The 20,258-nt window shown below is 38.3% G+C and overlaps 1 protein-coding gene across 2 annotated transcripts in view; it reads left to right on the top strand.

The window, feature by feature from the left end:
- aopep (aminopeptidase O (putative)) overlaps nt 1–20,258 on the top strand; it is an 89,755-nt gene that overhangs the window by 9,942 nt on the left and 59,555 nt on the right. For both annotated transcript variants that reach the window (XM_079897035.1, XM_079897034.1), the window contains exons 5-9: nt 632–898; nt 11,234–11,423; nt 12,272–12,378; nt 19,941–20,043; nt 20,136–20,243. In XM_079897035.1, the coding sequence (XP_079753161.1) occupies nt 632–898; nt 11,234–11,423; nt 12,272–12,378; nt 19,941–20,043; nt 20,136–20,243 (775 nt within the window). The remainder of the gene's footprint in view (nt 1–631; nt 899–11,233; nt 11,424–12,271; nt 12,379–19,940; nt 20,044–20,135; nt 20,244–20,258) is intronic.

Here is a 20,258-nt window from a genome sequence, read left to right as displayed (position 1 = left end):
GATTAATCCATGTCGAGTAAAAATGTCCATATCTTATCGTCGTTATCGACGTAAATTTTATCGCGATCTCGATCTATTTTTTCGCGCAGCCCTACTTTTAAAACATGTGTCCACTGCTTTTTTTTTTGTTTGTTTTGTTCCAAAGGTGTATGTATAATTTTGTTTTTAGTTTGTTCCAAAGGTGTATGTATAATTTAAAGTATTTTTTTAATGTGATAAATTTGGTTTGCAAAGAGTGCACTTCTATATTATATTCCTTATAAAATAAATATGGATTATGTTTATTACATTCCAATAATATACACACATCTCTATCATGCATCCAGGTTTTCTGTTTAGATAGATTTCCAAATACTTTCCAAAGTAAAAACAGTGATAAAACAAATGCAGAATTGTTTCTTTTTATGTAGTGATGGCATTGATTAAATGTCACAATATTTGCATATTACATTGTTAATGGAATAATGGTCTTCCTTCTCATCTATCTGCATACTGAATTGTGATTGGACTTGGGTTCCTTGCATACAGTAGTGACTCTGTGTTGATTCTTGTTATGCTGAATCAAAGCCTACAACTAATACTCTTTATAGTATATTCTGCGTTAATATTGGCATATTTCTCTATTTTGCAGTCTTTCTTTGGACAGCGCTGATCAGCAATATGTTTGCTCCCACGTGGATTATCCCTGTCGCTTCATGCTGAGCGCTGCTAGGACACAGACTGTAATTCCTCACCGGGTATTTGCCCCACCCTGCCACCTGCAAAAGGCAAAGGATATGGTTCTACCCCTACTGCCTCTCTGTATGACCGCAGCTCACTCTCTTCTTGGTGTCCATCCATTCTCACGTCTAGATGTGCTCATTGTTCCCTCAGGGTTCTCCAGTCTGGGCATGGCCAGGTAAGTGGTGCATTTATCTCAAATGTGATTCTGAAATAATAATATTTTGTTTGATCTGTAGTGTGCAGCAATCATAAATAATGTGTAGAGGTAGAACTGAACTGATCCGTTTTATCCCCTGTTTGGCGACTTAAAGGAATGTCATGATTTACAAATCCCCCCACTTACTTTCATCCTTGGAATGCAAAAGGAGATGGTTTTTATTCTTTCTTTTTTTTTCTGTGCGATTGCAATGAATAAATGTTAAAAATGTTTCAAAACTTTAAAAAGGACAAAATGCTCTATAAATCATACAATATCATAAATGTGGTCCATAAAATTCATGCTTTTTATTTAGGGCTGTCAAACGATTAATCGCGATTAATCGCATCCAAAATAAAAGTTTGTGTTTACATAATATATGTGTGTGTATGGAGTATAATTATTTTCTATATATAAATACACACACATGCATATATATTTAAGAAAAATGTGTTATTTATATGTAAAATATTTATATATAATATAAATTATATATAATATAAATATATATACACAGTATATACATGCAAATATTTCTTAAATATATACATGCATGTGTGTGTATTTATATATAGAAAATAATTATACACCGTACACACACATATATTATGTAAAAACAAACTTTTATTTTGGATGCGATTAATCGTTTGACAGCCCTAATTTTATTCCAAGTCTTCTGAAGCTTTTTGGTGCATTGTATTCTTTTCATCATTATTGCATGGAAAATAGTGACCAGGACATTTTTCAAAAATGTCTCCTTATGTGTTTCATGGAAATTTGAAACAAAATGAGGATTATTTATTACATGATAATTTCTGGCTGAATTGTTTTGTTTTAAAACATAATTGCAGTTATTTTTCAGTGAAAACAACTTACAGAAAAACTGGTTTTCGCCAGTTTTTGCACACTCTCTCTCAGTCTCATGTTAGTTAACACTGCATACGTATACGTATCAGTAGTATCTCATCAACAGTGGTAAACTAAAACACTGACCTGTCTTATTTAGTCTGCAAAGCAGCAGAGGTTTTTAGAAGTGAAACATAGATATCAAGCCATTGCTTGGCAGCTGTTCCCACAGATTCCTTTTGGGCATTGCCCTCCAGCATGCCACATTTTTTATGAATTGACCGATTTAAATGCTCTTTTTGGCTAACCATGCTGTTTGTTTAGTAGTCTGGGTGGCTTTAGGTGGTGAGAACCTGTTGGATCTGTTTAAATGGCTGCAGTGAAACTCATTTTCCTTACACTGCTCAGGAAGGTCACTGTTCAGGAAATGCTCAATGAATCGTATGCGTGCACTGTGTTTTTGTTTGTGTTAAAAAGTATACCAAGCTCTGTTTTCTTAAAATCATTGCACAATTTTCAGTGAAGCAATCGCTTTGGATATAAGCAAACACTAGTAAGAAAGGTGACCACAGGTCTTCCTGTATTTCCCACCATCTCCTTGTCCAGGAATAAGTATTCCACAGGATATGAGGTCATTACCCAGTGCCCCAGGCTGGTTCCAGCCATTCACAGAGAGAAAATGTCACATTCTAATTAGCACTGGGCATGCATCTTAACAGCGGTCACTCCTGTGTTTTTCTTTTCCTGAATTAGTTACTCCTTTTCTGCTTGAGCTAATGTGATGCACAGGACTCAGGACCTCAGGTTTTTTTTTGGTCTGGAGAGAATTTAGTTAACTCACCGTTTATTACAGCCTGGTTTTAGTAGCCTCCTTGCAAAAACTGCCAGTGGATGACAGAAATATGTCTGTGTGCGAGAGAAACGGATACTCATACTCCCTGTCCTTTGCCCTGTACGGATCACAGCAGGAGACAGTCGGCCACCCCTTCTCTAGGGAATGGTACAGTCCTCCAGGCCATTCTTGAAGCACAAATCAGAGCGAAAAAGAGTGATCAACAAAGTACATTTGGGGCCAGGAGAGGGGCACTTTGAGATGCCGATCCCCCAGGATGTGGGAGAGGATGTGTTGATTATTTCCAGCAACAAAAGCCATTCGCTCCTGGAACCACTTCAGAGACAGGAGCTGTTTAATCTGAAAATTGGGAAGTATGTGGGCCCAAATCCTTGGGGCCAAGCCAATATCTGCTTTTATATCATGCTTGTTCATTTGCAGCTGGGGCTTTGGACATACAAGTGGTGCTGCTGGTGGTTCTCTGGAGGGAAGGAAGTAAAGATTAAGAAGTCAAGAAAGGCCAGGCCTGATAGTGTGTGCGCTGTGCTTCCTCCCAAATACCCGAATGACTGCTGTCCCAGTGCAGAAAAAAACAGCAATCCCACCGGGACGTTATTCTTGGCTCGATTCCTCTGAGTCTGATTCATGAAGTCCTAGAATCTGATGACAGGCTTTTTGAAGCTTGAGGAAATATTACTGCGAGGAACATCATCACACTTCCATCCTGTGTATGGCTGACCGATCACGTAGGGAAGTTTCTGGGCTGTGACGGCTACGAGGTGATGACGTAAACACAAGATGCTCGTATCTTCAGATCTTCAGAGGAAGGGCACAGCACTTTCCTCAACTTTGAAGGCGCTCACTTTCTGTCCCTTAACACCTCTTTTACACCACAGCAGGACATAGTTGGAATACTTCATATGCCAGATGTGCAAATATGGGCATCGGCTGCTTTTCTGCGAGACTCGGGGCTTCTGCAGCTTAGAGAAATCTTATTTCATTGTGTTTTCCCACGCTATGTCAATGATGTAAGGTGTTTAGTGACAGTAGGTGGGTAATAGCTTTATTTACTGATGTCTTTTATCTAGAATCCAAAGCTGTATTGTTGCAGCTGCCAATTAAGTCATCATTGGATTAATTGTTGCTGTATGTTAAGACAAGCACACCACCACCATCAGTAGTGCTTTTGGGAGAGATTCAGATATGTCCACATAAATAATTTGTAGAGAGACAGGTTAAAGGAATTCTGGGATGTTCCTGCTCAATATTATGCATCCAGACGTTCTCATGAGTAATTGCCAACCCACTTGAAGTGCATTTTGTGTACTTTTTTACACTGTATAAATAGCTCATCTCGGTCAATTACTTGGCAATTACTCTGCTGCTGAGACTAGCATTTGACCTTATATAGCCTGTTAGATCTGTCTGAACTCTGAGGCGGTTTGGACTGGCACCCGAGGAGAGTGTGGGGTGGGGGGATATGCAGAATCATGCCTTAAAAATCTCACTAGCTCTTCACAGCTTAAAGGAATATTCCGGGTTCAATACAACTTAAGCTCAATTTACAATTTACAAAGTTGAATACCACAAATTAAATTCAACCTACATTTCAACTTTTTTGAGGCACTCACAATGGAAGTGAATGGGGCCAATCCATAAACATTAAAATACTCAATGTCTTAGGATAGCCACAAGACAATAATAATGTGTTAACATGAACTTAGTGTGGGAAAAAATGGCTTACCCTTTCTGTGTAAAGTTATATCCAATTTGATCATATTGTTGCCATGATGTACATGATGTAAATCCAACAAACCTAAAACAACTAGAAATTATGATTTCAACGGCTTTACGGCTCAAATAATTTACAAGCTTTAACAGAAGAATAGAAGCGCTTTAACTATTATAAGCTACAGTATACATTTCTTCTTTAAGTGATACATTTTTTTGCTACATGCTCTTACATTGTAAGTGCCTCAGATTAGCCTCTATTTTTATATTTTTTTTTTTTTAAAGAGAATGATGGACACGTTAAAATGATTTGTTATGGTAAAAAACATTATGCATCAAATGCTGTTCTTTGAGCTTGTATTGAACCTGAAGAATTCCTAGAAAAGTCCAAATTATCACACATCTGTCATTCTACTGTATATAAGTGAATTATGCGCTCCATCTGGATTTGAGCAATTTTGGGGGCAAAAATGCTTTTCATGTTGACTATTTGTTGGAGGAAAGAGCAGGTGGTATGTTCTGCCCAGAGAAGTAGAGACCTTTAGCCTGGGGGCAACCTACTCTTCATATTTCACCACCTGAACAGGTAGTCAGCAATTGCATAGAAGGAATAAAGAAGAAGTTTGTTTCCCAGAGGTGCTGTGTTTGCTGTTCAAGAGCTGCACTCGCACACGCTTTTCGGTCCATATATTACGCAGGGTAGGACAACGTGATTTAGGACTTTGAAGTGATTTTGGTATTCAGCGGAGTTATGATTATGTAAACTCTCCAAAGATTAACAAAACAATATACAATTTTTACCAGTTTTAGAAACATGCACCACCCACATGCGACAAATTCGGGATTCAAAATGTTTAAGGGCGAATTAATCATCCTCCAAACGTTCTGACTCACCAGAGTATGTTAGATTACAACACCATGAAATAAATGATTGGATTTTGAAGTTCTGAATAACTCAGGCATTATGTGGACCAGGGGTAATGAAAAAGCAAAAACATTATTTAAATATAGGCTCACATTTTAATATCAGCGAGTTTCTGGCTGCATGAAATGCTCTTATAATAATCAGGCTGCCTCTGCTTTTGGTTGTCGAAATTGGTCAAATAGGCTATTATATGTTTTTTCTACAGAGTGGGAAGGTCTGATTAGATATTCTGATTGGGCCACACATGAATGTCCCAAACAATGAAGTAGTGCCACTTTTCAGCATTACTTTGGTTTGTAATTGGAGACTCTGGCTCAGTTTTTAGGTTTTTTAGTGGTTACAGGTAGCACTTAACTCATTGTAATATCTATCTAGTACCAAACTCATTTCTTTGCTGACATGCCCTTCCTTTAGCCTTAAAATGACCATATGGGGAAAGGAAAGTGGAGTCCCATGGGTGCGGAGTGTAATGTGGACGACGGATGTGAAGCTTTTGGAATGTGCTGGAATAGCCAAGGAGCTCGGAAGGCTGAGATAACACCACTTAAATAGCCCTTTCTCTCGCTCTTTCTTTTCGCTCCCTCTCTCTCTCTCGCTTTACTTTCTTGTTTCACTCCTCTCTGATTGCTGAGTAACCTAAGAAGTGTGTGACAGAGAGCATCTTTCAGACCAGGGGGACTTTGGCACGAAAGATGGCTGTTAATCAAATTGTCAGGGATGAGATGTTTTTCTCTGCCGAGAGTCCACAGAGAGAGTTTTCTGTCCCTCCTTTGGCTGTGTGTGTAAAAAAGCCACCACGAGCAAAAGAATTCAGAGCATGCCTGCACCTGGAGGACAGGGAAGCATGTTTAAAAGGCAGATATATTTCTAGATTTTTGACTTTATTAGGCTGTTTTGAAATCATTAGGTGCTTTTTCACCTTCCAGATCTCCCCGCCTGGACCCACGTGTGCCGTAAATCCCCTCTTCTTTCTTTAAATGTAAATAAGCAGCATCCGATTTAGAAAGCAGGTTGTTATTAGTACTACATTCCTGCGTTGTTATCAGCAGCCCTTGCTTCCTTCGTCTCATACTTAACCCCTTTCTGGAAATCCAGCCTGAGTCATATCCCTTTTTTTCCCACCACGTCTTCATTGACAGGTTGATTCCAAAAAACTGTCTGCGTTGGTGTGGATGGAGTCTCTCGCTCCAGTTTCAGACCAGACTCATATTCTCCACTGTAAATAGAGAGCTATATACGAAAACAAATGGATTTTGCTGTGTGGGACAGAACGTGCCTCTAAATGAATCAAATCTGTATGGCACGGAGAGAGTTTATTTGGCCCTGGGGCTGATTTAAGGCAGTAGGAGTGGCAGTAGAGGCTGGTAAACTAGAGCAAAGTGTGAGGTGGGGAGCCATTACCCAGCATCCCTGGAGGAGCATCTACCACACGAAAATCCAGAATGGATGAGGCCATTCAAAGACTGGGCAGATGTCCCTGCTATGTGTATACTGAATCACTTGATGACACTGTAATAGCGCCTGCCATTGCGTTTAATCTGATTCTCCGAGCCAAGAAAGCTGCCTTTCTTCCCCCAGACCTCCGACCAGACACAAATATAACAAATCCAAGCACAAAGAATCTTTAGAAGTCTGTTGCACACTAGGAGAGGGTGTTATTGCTAGATTCAAGCTAATCATCCTGCCAGTGGAGTCAGGATAAAAGCTGGAGAGAGATTTGCAAAAGCCCTTATAAACAAGAACAAGAAATTGACACTGTGGTTAACTAGCTAAAGTCACAATATAAACTTAATTTTGTGTAGACTGTTGTCACTGAAATAAATAATACAAATATATTTTAGTGTGTTCTCAAATGTGTACAATGAAATATTACATAATACAAATACACTTTATGTATTTAATCTTACTTTATGTACAAGTATTTTTGCTGTTCGCCTTTGGTGATTTAAGTCAAAAACAACTTTACTTAAATTTTGTGTTGAACATGTATACTGTGCTTCTGATAGCCGGATAGCTGATAGCTTTATTAATATTTATTTTATTTTATTCAGCATTTATTTTATTTCAAGTAACAGAATGTTTTTTTTTAATGGTTTTTGTTTTAGTCAACTATAATAACCCTGGTTGGCAGAGTTGTGTAATCTGATGCATTTCTGAGTGAAATAGAATATTCAATGAGAAAAAATTGTTGGTGGAGACTTTTGCCATAATTTTATCCATCAGGAATTGATTGTTGCTGTTGTTGTGTGTGTGTGTGTGTGTGTGTGTGTGTGTGTGTGTGTGTGTGTGCTGGTGCATGCATGCGTTTGTGTGTGCGTGTGTGTGTGTGGCTGTGTATATGCATTATTCCTACATTTTTGGGTGAAGCAAGATTTTAAATGAGCACAAAATATAGAGTGGGTGGATCAGAGGAGAATGAAAAATAAGAGGGATCTATGACATCAGTTGAAAAGAAAAGTTGTTTCAGTGTTGGTATAGTTATATTTTTTATGAAAGATTACAAAGACAAATATATTGTATTAAGAAAGTAAACGGGGTAAAGTTTGATTTCATTTTGTCTTTTTTCAGTGTCCTGCATTCCACGCGTGCCAGAATTCTGCATTCTCAACCAATGACTTCACTCATAAGATAGCTTTGAACGTTGGAAGGAAGCTCACATAATGGGGCCTTGCACACTGTAAGCTTTGCATAAACATCTGCTGCTGCTTCTCAGTCCGGATGGTTTTTCTGGCGCTGATGAGCGCCTCCGGCTCGGTTTACGAACGCTCTTCAGCAATCCTCTGTAACGTTAATGTGGAGCAATCAAGTTAAAATGGTGCCATGAGGCACTCTGCGATAAACATCGGCAGCGATGCGAGCGTGGGTCTATTTTCCAGATTTCCCACTCGTATGGTCGGTAGAATGTCTACATATGGATTGCATTGTTGTTGTGATCTGCAACAGGCTGCGTTTGCTTCATGGAGCGTGCGCCACAAATCCTGATAGTCTCTGCACTGCAGCGGCCTCTGTGTGTGGGTATTTATTCCCAGGATTTACATGTTTGACACATGTGATCTGTCCTAAAAAGGTCTGGCATGCAAAAAGGAGCCCCACAGGGCCTACAGAGAGAATCACACCTCATTTTGCAGCTCCACAACTTAATCTACAGTCTAGACAGGAATACCACCCATTAAAGCCTGAAAGCCAGGAAGAAAAGGGACTGTGGTAGATCAGGTTTGTTCTGCGAGGTTCTTCCAGGGTTTTCCATCTATAATAAGCTCATGCAATCAGACTGAGGAGAGTGGGAAATTAAATAAGAGACAAAGAGAAAGAATAAGTGCAGGCAGCACATTATGGAGCCACTTTGAGGAGACGGGGGGTGAAGATAAATATGGCTTTGAATGTCTGAAATGGCACTAGCTCATACACTTCTCATTGGGAGTTGCTCATTGCCTAGTGGTTAATGATCTGAATTCAGGGGCATAACTACCCATTTGTTGGAGGCTGGTGCCCTTTAGTGCTTTTCTATCACTGTATGATGTAGTTTAAAAGTGTTCTTCTTACCTTTTCAGCTTTTTAGAGTTACAATGTGCAGTTGTTGAGCAATAATCAATAACTGAGCAACAGTCGGTTTTGCTGTCTCAAGTATACATGATATAATGCATTGAAGTCTTAAATTCACATACAATTCGTAGGCCAATTATAGTTCAATTAACATCCATTCATACATAAAAATTTTAACTCAGAAATCGCTAGTAAATTTTATAAATAACTACCAAGATAAATTAAATGTGAAATTGTGAAGGATAAAGACTGAAATTAATATTTTCTTGTTAAAAATATGCCAATTATCTTTGTTTTATTCAACTTCAAAAAAAAAGTATTGTAGTGTACTAGATAAGGATGAGTGTCACTTCAGTAGGTAATTTAGTATGATTTCACAAAAACCAGACTGGCATAATTTTTTTGATTTTTTTTTTTTTTTTGGCTTTTCTTCTTTTTCTTCTGTTTTTGTTTGTTTGTTTGTTTGTTTGTTTGTTTTGGTCCCTACAATGAAAGCCAATGGGGTCCAATTTTGTTTTGTGTGTTCACAAAAGAAAAATGTCATGCAGGTTTGGAATGACATGAGTAAATGATAACTTATTGTCAAAGTATGAGTAAATGAACTGTCCCTTTAAGCAATTTTGCTTCTCAAGTAGCTTTATCTTGTTATCTTGTATGTTTAAATATTTTTACTGGAAAAAGATAATGTAATTAGGCAGGGTACCAATAAACACAATTAGGCTTATTGTAGATGGGGAATGATTTATTCCCACCAAGTTTTCCTCCTCCATAACTCTGACATTCCATGTTGAGAGTATGATGATGATTTTGCCATGTTTGAAATATGAACCATTACATTCCACTTTTAGTGTTTCCTCTGGTAATTACAGGGCAGGTGGTGATATTCTGTTCTCTGATGAAAAGTCGTGATTCGACTTTTGAAAAAATTTGTTGAATTCCTCCAGGAATTTTTGGTTTATTGACTTACATGTGTTTGCTTGTGTGTGGCATCAGTAAAAGAGAACCTGTATAGTTCAGTCTTGGATGAATTACTGGATCCAGTTTTGGATCCAACTTTTACTTGGATGGTCTGTCTGTCTGTCTGTCTGTGTCTGTCTGTCTGTTTAATTTTAGGCAAATCCAGTTATTATATATTGGGAAACTACTTTACCATTTTGTGAGAATTATGCATTAGACGGTCAGTGAACAGACTCTGGTGCTTCACATCTGAAAAGAAGGTTCTGTGGCTACTAAAGAAATCCCTTTTTCCTGGCATTTGAACAGTGTCCACCTTTAAAAAACAAGCTTCTGTTGTTTACCACTTCTCTTTAACAGTGTTGGACATTTTCTGTCATCTACATCCAGAAACAGGGTTTTTTTCAAAGTCCCTCAGCTCTACTTTAGAGAACTCTTTGGGCACACAGAATCCTGCTAAAATAACGTATCGATGACTTCTGGGAACCATAACAGTGTGAATGAAAGGCACATCTGCCACCTTCAACTTAAGAGTCAAGGCCAACCTTTTTTATTGATTTCCTGCTTGTCGCTGTGGTCATTGTGTAAAGAAAGCAACAGTAGGGAAGAAAAAAACTCTTTCCAGACCCAGGCAATGTGAACGTCTGGCTGAAAAGGTAAAAAGGCATACATAAAACACCTCAGATTATTTTATCAGCTTCATTTTGTGAGGGGAAGAAAAGGTGCTTGCGGCTATCTACGACAGTATGTGTCACATTTGAAAACCATTATGTGGCCAAACCAAAGCCTTAGGACACAAAAGAAACGGGTTTGTTTTTCCTGACTCGTAGGAACTTTGTTTGGAACATGGTCTTGATAACAGCCCATTTGCTGTACGAAGCACAAGGCTATCTGGTTGAAAAGGTCACTCAAGGTAATTTCGGGTGAGAAGGCAAACAATACTATATTTCATTTGGTTTTATGTGCAGTCTGAATCCTGAGGTTGTTTTTTATACACAATTGAAAGAGCCTTATCTTACAGTTGACATTTTTTCCAGTTTACAGTGTTGTCGCTCAGCACATTTCACAGTGGAACTTTTCCCAGTAACATCTGATGACGGTTATACGCCTTGTAATTTGCTGCTATTAGAAAATGCACCCGGATTGTTTGGTGAAGGGTGCGGCACGGGTGGCTACTCTGAAATCCACTGGCAGCAAACAGGCCTCATTTTGGCTGAGAGCTCCACCTCCTTAACGATAGTATGTCTACGGCAGAGAAAATCCCACACTTTGATGTTCTTTCAGGGTGGCTGAGTTTTATAACATGTTATAACTAGATCAGAGCTGAAGTCAGAGCTCTGAGCTCTCAGTACCCGCAGTTACATTATAACCAATGATTTGTTTGTAGACCAATTACAGTACAACCATGGCATCTAATCCTAGTCTGTTTTTTAAGTTTCTTCCCCTTTTAAATGGTAAAATAAATCTTTCTTTTGTTTTCTAGTCCACATATCATGTTCCTGTCTCAAAGCGTGCTAACGGGTGAGAGGAACCTCTGTGGGGCAAGATTGTGCCATGAAATCGCCCATTCCTGGTTCGGGCTGGCCATTGGAGCACGGGATTGGACGGAAGAATGGATCAGCGAGGGTTTTGCCACTTATTTAGAGGATGCGTTCTGGAACCACGTTCAGAAGGTATCACAATAAAGTTGAATCTTTGAACACTTATGTGCTGCCAATCTAATTTCTCATCCTTTTACCCCCCCTTCACCTCTCAAACAGTAAATCTCCAACAAAAAAAAGAAAGAATCTTATGCAGCATGCTTACCAAAATTCATTACACACCTATTAGAGCACTTGCTGACTGGTCAGAGTGTAAAATGAGTTTAAAATGAAATGGACTTTTCTGCATTAACTGGAAGACTTCACTTCCTGTAATGACTGAGATAGCTAATAATGAGACACAAACTCAAGCTTGTGAAGTGTGATTGTGCGCCGCATCAACACAGTACTTCACTTCATTCAATGTATTTATAATCTGTGTTTACCGGTTCTGAATTGAAAACTATTGTTGTGCTAATGGAATGTTTCCAATATGTCTTAAGATTCAACAAGCTGCATTTAAAGCTGAAGTGTGTCATTTTATTGATGTTTTAAATTACTTTCTCTTATCCCGGTTCAATATGCAGAGACTGCTATCAGTAGGTCATTCATACAGTAGATTGATTTCTCTGAAGAGTATAAACTCTGGGGCTTTTTGGTGCTATCAAAACATTTTAAAATTTTTTTTTTGGAGCGTCCTGAACAGCCCGACAACAGACGTGCTGGCTTAACCAATGCCGGGGCTATCTGTTTGTCTGACCAATTGCTGATGGGGGAGTATTTGAGGACATCTGTTCCCTGAAAACAATAGTTAGTTCCATTTGATGACGCCAGTGGTGCAGAAATGACACACTTCACCTTTAAAATGAAACTTTTGTGTTTAGACTCACTTAATTAGCAGTTTTTTGATTTGTTTTGTTCACTTTTTTTGTCTTCCCCAGTTTGGTTGTAGAGAGGCTGAGGAGCAGAGACAGTTAAAAGCTCTGCTACGCTGGAGGAGACTGAGCGATGAGTTACAGAACTCTGAAGTAGAGCTGCAGGTCCTCAGGTATGATTGGCCATGCCTGTCTCTGTCTCTCTCTCTCATTGCTTTGCTTTCCTCCTTCTCTAACTTTCAATCTCTAAGTGCATATACTCTCAATACTCCTCATGCAAGGGCTTATCCAGCATCTGCACATACAAAAGGCCACGATAGAACAAGTTAATTTTTAAGAGAAGTTTTGGAACTAACATGTTTCTCAGTTACAAAGTTGGCTTAAAGTAGTGTTTTGTAATTAAAATAGTATTTGTAATCAAATAGGGCTAGGCAACAAACTCAAGCTCCTCTAAAAAAAAAAAAAAAATCCTCATTTTAGACTTCCGGGTTTGTCAATACTTCATGCGTCGGGTCAGGGTTCTCTCTTCCACTGCAAATCGACTCATGTACGGAAGCCAGTGATTCTAGTTTATAAAGTTATAAATATGGATATTTTTTTCTTACAAAAATGCATCACTTCGCTTCAGAAGGCCTTTATTAACCCCTTGAATTACTTTTATGATGGATGGGTGTGTTTTTTTGGGCTTCAAAATCTTCAAAATCGATAAAAAATTTTAAAAAAAGATTGTGTTTGGCTGAAAGAGGAAAGTCATATACAGCTAGGATGACTTGAGGGTGAGTAAATTATGGGATAATTTTCATTTTTGGGTGAATTAACCCTTTAAGTCTTATGCAATCTGATTCCCACATTTTGCGTTTACTGACATAATTTGTCATAATTTGAGAGACATTTTGACTGATGAAACATTAAGACAATAAACATACGATTGAGACAATATATGGTTTATCTGTGTTCTTCTAGATATCTCTGGTATTTTCATAAAAATAAAGTATATTTATAATGAGATGCTAATCGACAGAATTTATCACTGTATAGAATATTATGAAATAATATAATTTCTGTCTCATTCTGTGATATGAAGCCACGTCGTCAGATCACAAAAGAAAGTTATTTCAAACACTCGACTGACGTTATGAAGTGAGTTTGTTGTAAAACATCATTCATTTTTATTTTTTTATTTTTAAAAGATTTGTTGAACGACAGTTTTGTAAATGCTTCTCATTACAAGTTTGGAAAGATTTGTGGCACGTGTTACTTTTTCAAATTACAAAGTGACAAACTCAGCGCTGCAGAGATAAAGCAGCATTTACTGCGATTCAATCGATCCTCTTTGATCACAGTGCTGCACCTCACCATGAAACATGCTGCACATATACATATTTAATTCATTAGCAGCCTTTGCGATTACTTTGACTAAAAGTTATTCTCATGCTTTTTGTTGATGTCAAATGTCATCAAATACATCAAATCTAACTATATAGTAATATTGCCACAATTAATGTGTCCCATGGTAATATATAAGGCTAATACTTGCATTTGTTTGGCTAAATCACAATTTTTTTTTCTATTGTCAGTCTGTCATGTTAATTTTGTGTATTGTTGGACCTATAAAGTTCATGGTAATAAGCAGTGACATATGTGTAACTAATGTTCTATTGGAAAAATGATGGTGAAATACCATATTTATGCAATCAAATTTCCAGGTAAGCTCAAGAGCTTAAAAAAGATATGACATTTCAACTGCACAGAATAATTTCAAGCATGTCATTGCATGAGTATTATTTGATATGAGATGTAATTTAATGTTCTCATGAAGAGCACAGTATCACAAGGTTTTATGTAGGTTTGTGGTAGGAGTAGATCACCTTGGCTTAACTTTTAAGAATGAGAAAATGAGAGTGTGTGTGAGAGATAGAGCGATAGAGCTTGTCAGGAATTCAGCTGTCACAATACCAGCAGGTTTTGAGGATCCACCTGACAGCATGTGTCTGGCCCTTCCTCCGCTTTGAGGGGCCCACACCCACTATAATCTCAGGGATAAAATGTTCAGACAGTCTGGAAGAATGCCGGTCTTGTGAATAAAACATAGAAATGTCTTGTAAACTATTCGGTAAGTAATACTATGACAAGGAAAACATGCCATTCAAATCTAGGGCATTTTCAAAGATCAAACAGTAGAGCATAGCACTTGCAAGGTCACGGTTTCAGCTCTCAGGAAATACAAGAACTGATCAAATGTATACCTTGATTGCAGTGTAAATCACTTTGGATAAAAGTATCTGCCAAGTACACAAATGTAAATGTAAGGCCGAAACTTTCAGCAAGTATGTGTATGCAACAGCGAATGCTTGGACAGTGGGTGTACTTGCATTCAATTATTAGCTTCCAGCCACGCAAGGTCAGCTTTGTATGTAGTTGCATTGCAAAATGTGGTAGAACGCAATTCATAACCGTAGGCAAGTATGTGCGCTATCCAATTGCTCCTGGCAATTGCTTCAGTACTTGTGTGAAGTATTGTGTGAACTATTCACACCTACAAAAAATATTTTAATGTCTGTTAAAAAAAGCATTAAAAGCATTCATGTATTTTCTCATTATCACTTGTCTGTTCAAAATATTTGTCCAATCACTGGCATGTTTCAGCTGCGTTTCAGCACTTGTTTGAAGTATGTTTCTGATATAAAAGTCTGTTCACAATAAAAAAAATGTGTGGCATGCGATTTGTCTTCAGATGTGGAAAAACCGGCAGATGGGCTGAATGAAAATGCAAATTCACTCTCTGACAGTAGGTGGCACTTATGGGAAAGTTTAAATACATACAGAACTATCAGCTAAACAATGTTATTTACATATGTTTTCAAACAGCTATTAAGATTTTTGTATTCACTATAGTGTTTGTCAAACATTTTAAACTTTGTTTAGTGTGTAATGTTGAGGATGAAAAAGCTCTGCAAAGATACAAAGGACAAAGTTTACTCCAAAGAGTTATTCTCTATATCAGTAAGCGCTGTTTCTGAACTCTCTGAAACGCCTCTATTGTAGTCTTGAGTTTTCTTCAAAAAACGTATATTTCACAATATCCCTCATTTAAATAATTCATACCCAAGGCATGCGCAAAAAAAATAAAGAAAAGGGATGAGGCATAGTTGAGTTGCATTAGTAGTGTGTTGGAAACTTGCGGTTATGGTAAAGGAGTTGCAATTTGAAACAAGCTTAAAATGGTTGACCACACTGGTCCAGCCGACCAATCAGAGCACATTGCGCTTTTCAGAAGGAGGGGCTTCATTGAGACCGGGAACTATACAGAGTGTTACTGACAGACTGGGTAGAGAAGAGCTGCAACAATGTAAAATATGTGCAAAATAATGTGTTCAAGCATGAAAATCTATTTTAATAACCCCAAAAAAACTAAATCAAGACTTTGTGAAAGGAATAATATGGCCTCTTAAATTGTTGCCCTCCTTACATAGATTACCAAGAAACTAATGTCAAAAGTAAAAGTTATAGCCGATACATTGCTGTTTCTGCTTTAGGCTACAAACTGTGCTTGCGTTCAACCATTTTTGACCATATTTTACAACTAAACCTTATTTCACCATGATTGTAGTTGTACTGACAAAAAAAAAAAAAAAAATCCTCAACTGGGAAAAAGACATAGGGGAGGCGCCAGTCATTCTCATTGATTTTGACACTCGAGAATATCTGTTTATTTGTTGGTCCATCTATGCATCTGTCTGGAAAGGAAGGCTACCCATTGTGTTTGATAAATACCTGTCACCCTTTTCATTGGACAGCTGTGGGCACTTCCACAAACACATGTAAAAGCCTGTGTGACTAGGAGGAATAATACATGCCTTTTAAAGGAGCTCACCCTTATCACTCCCTCCCATACACAGAGAGAGAGAGAGAGAGAGAGAGAGAGAGAGAGAGAGAGAGAGAGAGAGAGAGAGAGAGAGAGAGAGAGGAAAGGAGGGAGACATTGCTCTTTATTTTTGGAGGGGAACCAAATGTAAGCATCAATAATGTACAAGCACAAGTGAGTGTCCCAAATACAGCTAGAAGGTAGCTGAAGCCATTTTGACTCCTTTATACTGTAACTGGATCCTGAAGAGGATCTGAAGCGGCAGGTTGACATGAACTCACAGATTGTTGTTGTTTTATGTAAATGAGCAGCTTGTTAATAATAATTATAATTTTCATTCTTATTAATTGATAATGTATTATTTTGTTATTTTGACTGGAAGACAATAAAAATGGGTAAATTATATTATTATTAATTTAATTATTATATGTATTACATCCATCATTTTGAGTGGTGGATAATAATAGCACAGGTGAAATCATGTACAGTTCATTGGAGGAGGGACATGAGGGAACAGAATATCATAGAGACATGAAAGGAGCAACCAGAACACTCATCATAGTGGCTAGTTTTGCACAGGCAATCACCAATGTTATTTTCTTCAGGAAATGTAAAGTTTTTCTGAATAAGCTTTCCTGGTTAAAAGTATTAGTGAAAAACAGTTTTTTTTCCATCTCCATAGGCTAGATCTCCATATATGGGAAAACATCTGTCCCTCTTACCAGATCTTGCTTTACTTTCTCTGTGGAATTTTACAGCGTATACCTGCACTGTGTGCACATGCTCACAGAGATAAGGCATTAGAGCGTGATCAATCATACTGAAGTTTATCTGGATCAAATCTGTGACACAAAGAAACAAACAAAAGCAGGTTATGATGGCTAGAAAAACACTGCACGCATATAGCTACACGCCCATTTGTCTGCAAGAAAAAAGTAAGAATAAATGCTGTTGTCTGTGTTAGCGGCGCCTGAGTATCGACCAAATCTTTACAAGAGCCTTTTATTGGCAAGACCAGTTAATCTCCTGAAGAAGATCAATAGTTTTTAACCGAGGTCGTCATTAAATGCAGAGATGTCCAACACTCAAAGCTCTGTTTGTCTCTTGCAATATACAGTACCTTTGGCCATGAGGAAGGAAACACTCGGTCCGAGTTGTGAGAATGCAGCCTGTCTGATGCTTTACATGTCAGTGAGTGTCCTGAAGATCTTTAAATATCTAATATCTAAATTTGGTGGTTCCTATTATGATTAATTGGTTCTCAGATTTGATTGGCTTGTCTGTGTTTGCATGCTCCAGACAGACTGTCTGTGCATTAGTGGTTGGGATTTAGTGTAACTGTCCTTACGAGGAAGTCATTGAATCATTCATTCAACCGAATTGTTCAAAACATTGATTCATTCATGCTGATCGCATACTCTCTTTAAATTAATACTTAAAATTTCCTTTTTCCGGATGCTTTTCACCTATGCTGTTATTTTAATTTGGACATACTTCTGTTTTCTCATACTGTTTTTCAGGGAAGTAGGGATATCGGATGCAGCTAAGTTTTTATGAGTGAGTCATTGCTTCTTGCTCAAATGATATTGCTTAATATATATTCAATTCAATGCATCTTTATTGTAAAAAAAAAAAAAAAGCACCTGTCTCGTGACTTGAATCATACAGTAATCTTAATGTGCACTCATGTAACAAAGAGCCATACAACGCAGCATTACTGTTATCTATGGTGCTATTGAAAGAAAAAGCTATCCGGGATGTAATGGTTTCAGAAATGCAATTGTTTATACACTTAGTAAACTGTTAAGAGGTCTTAATGTATGCTGATGTAAGTATATTCTTATCCAGAGTGCTGTAGATGCAGCACTTTGCATTAAAGAGATCACCAGTAGCGGCCTTTGCTATGTTTCACCCGTTCACTTGAAACGGGCCTCACAACTCAGACCCCCCCACCCCATCACGATTCGCACACACCATGGTTGGAAATTATCAAGGCCTGGTGCAAAAATGTCAAGATATATAGGGCAAAACATTTTGCTGTATGAGTTCTTGTTTTTAATATTTATCATAGCCTATATTTATAATTCAGGATATAGAGTGCTGTTTTCCGGAACATCGGCACTATTGCAAATTTGAAGCTTATTGATTTTATACAACAGTGAAGAGCTAAAAATCTATATATATGGCATCTGAAAGTTGTGTAAATGTACGTTTATTACCAGCTTTTTCCACTTTCGATGTTAGTTCTAGCAGAGCCCGTCTACGGAGAGCCTTGGCACTTCCTATTAGCCCCATTGTATCGATCTTGGTTGCAGTTCCATTAGAGTTCCACTGGAGGTGATCGCGGGCGAGTGCAGACTGAATGGGAGTCTATGGGGCTAGACGGCTAAATGTGTCTCTTTCACCCGATTCCCGTTGAGAAATCTCAGATTTTATTGTAAGTTTTGCAAGTTCAACATGGGTTATAGGGCGAAAGTTGAATGAACGAGTACTTATTTCTTTTCGATTTCTTATAGGTTGAGTTGTTGTTGCCCATAACACGCTAGCATTCTGCTAATGACGTCAGCATTCTGACGTCATTGACATTTTAAAAGACTTTTTAAACCAAATAAGTGACTCTAAAAAATCTAACACCCAGCAATGTGTAATTTCTTTGCATCTCCTTTCGAATACAACATTCAAATTACTAGACAAAAAATTATATCCTGAGAAAAGTGGATTTTGAGGGTTTTTCGCCATAGACCTCCATTCATTCTGCACTCGCCTGCGAGCGCCCCCGCATGGACAGAGACGTGTTACTGCAGCCAGTCCAGAAACCGGAAGTAAGCAGAGAGTGCCAATTCTCTTCCTATTAGACATTCTCTGGTTCTAGCGAGAAATTGCTATTGTAGCTATTAAATATTTGCTTAGTTACCACCAAAGCTTGCTCTATTTTGCTGTAGATCATTAAACCCTTATGCTGCCTCAGAAGTATGTCCGAAATAATTTTCGTGATGTACCTCCATGCGCAAAAACACTGCCTGCAAAGTCATTGCCTGATAGGGCAGCAAGGCAACAAGCTTTTGGACGCAGTCACTTGCTTTGTCCCTGAATGAATCAGCCGTTTTGAATAGATTGTTTGACTGAATGATTGAATGACTCACTCGTTAAGACAGCGATTTGCCGCCACCTACTGGTAGTTTTAGTTTCATTTCATTTTTTCCCCCATCATTTCATTTTTCTATATTTATATCTTGCGCCTGCGATAAATTATTCCTGCACTCCACCATGCTGCAAGAAAGACTGTCCGCACTTGCTCAGATATCAATTGAACACGACATTATGAGATTGCTGGATAAACTTTTCAGAGCTTTTGCAGCACTCCATCATCAGAAAGTTCTAAGCGTCAAAATCGGATGCAAGTGATGTAGCTTATTCCTATGTTCATATTATATTACTAATTCCTATTAAATCACTTATCTAATCCCTGTTATCTCATTTTTATTGCTTTGCTCTCAAGCCTATCATTATCTCTAATGTAGTGGTTAGAAAGTCAGACTGATAACCCAAAGGTTGCGGGTTCGATTCTCAATACGAGCAGGAAATGACTAAGGTTCCCTTGAGCAAAACACTTAACCTCCAATCGCTCCCTGGGCGCCACAATAAAAAATATTTTTGCTGTTTACTGTTCACTACTCACTACTTCTAATATTTGTTCACTAACTTGGACAAATTCCGAGTATGGGTTTCCATACTTGGCCTTCACATGTCACTTTCTTGTGGCCTTCGACTGTTTCTTTGAAATGGGCCTCTGAAATGCAAATGCTGCCTCTGCAGACCACAGTCTGATTCATGTGGTGTTTGTGTGTTTTCATATGTATTTGTTCACAGGCCCAATAAAGAGAACACAGGGGAAGTGAGCGAGTCAGGTGCGTCACTAGTGAAACATGCCCTCAACCCAGAAAAACCCTTCATGCAGGTGCACTATCTGAAGGTACGTCTGATAGCTCAACGTGCAGACTCCTCTGGGACATCCTCTGGGTTGTGTAGAGTTGCTCTCTCTCTCTCTCTCTCTTTCTCTCTCAGGGCTACTTCCTCTTGAAGTTTCTGGCTGATCAGGTTGGCGAAGAGAAGTTCCTGCACTTCTTCAAAGTGTTTGTGGGAAAATTCCACGGGCAGCTCATTCTGTCTCAGGTGAGTGTGTCCTGC

This window comes from Squalius cephalus (genome assembly GCF_949319135.1).
Source record: "Squalius cephalus genome assembly, chromosome: 16".
Lineage (NCBI taxonomy): Eukaryota > Metazoa > Chordata > Actinopteri > Cypriniformes > Leuciscidae > Squalius > Squalius cephalus.
This window is presented reverse-complemented; position numbering and strand designations above follow the sequence as displayed.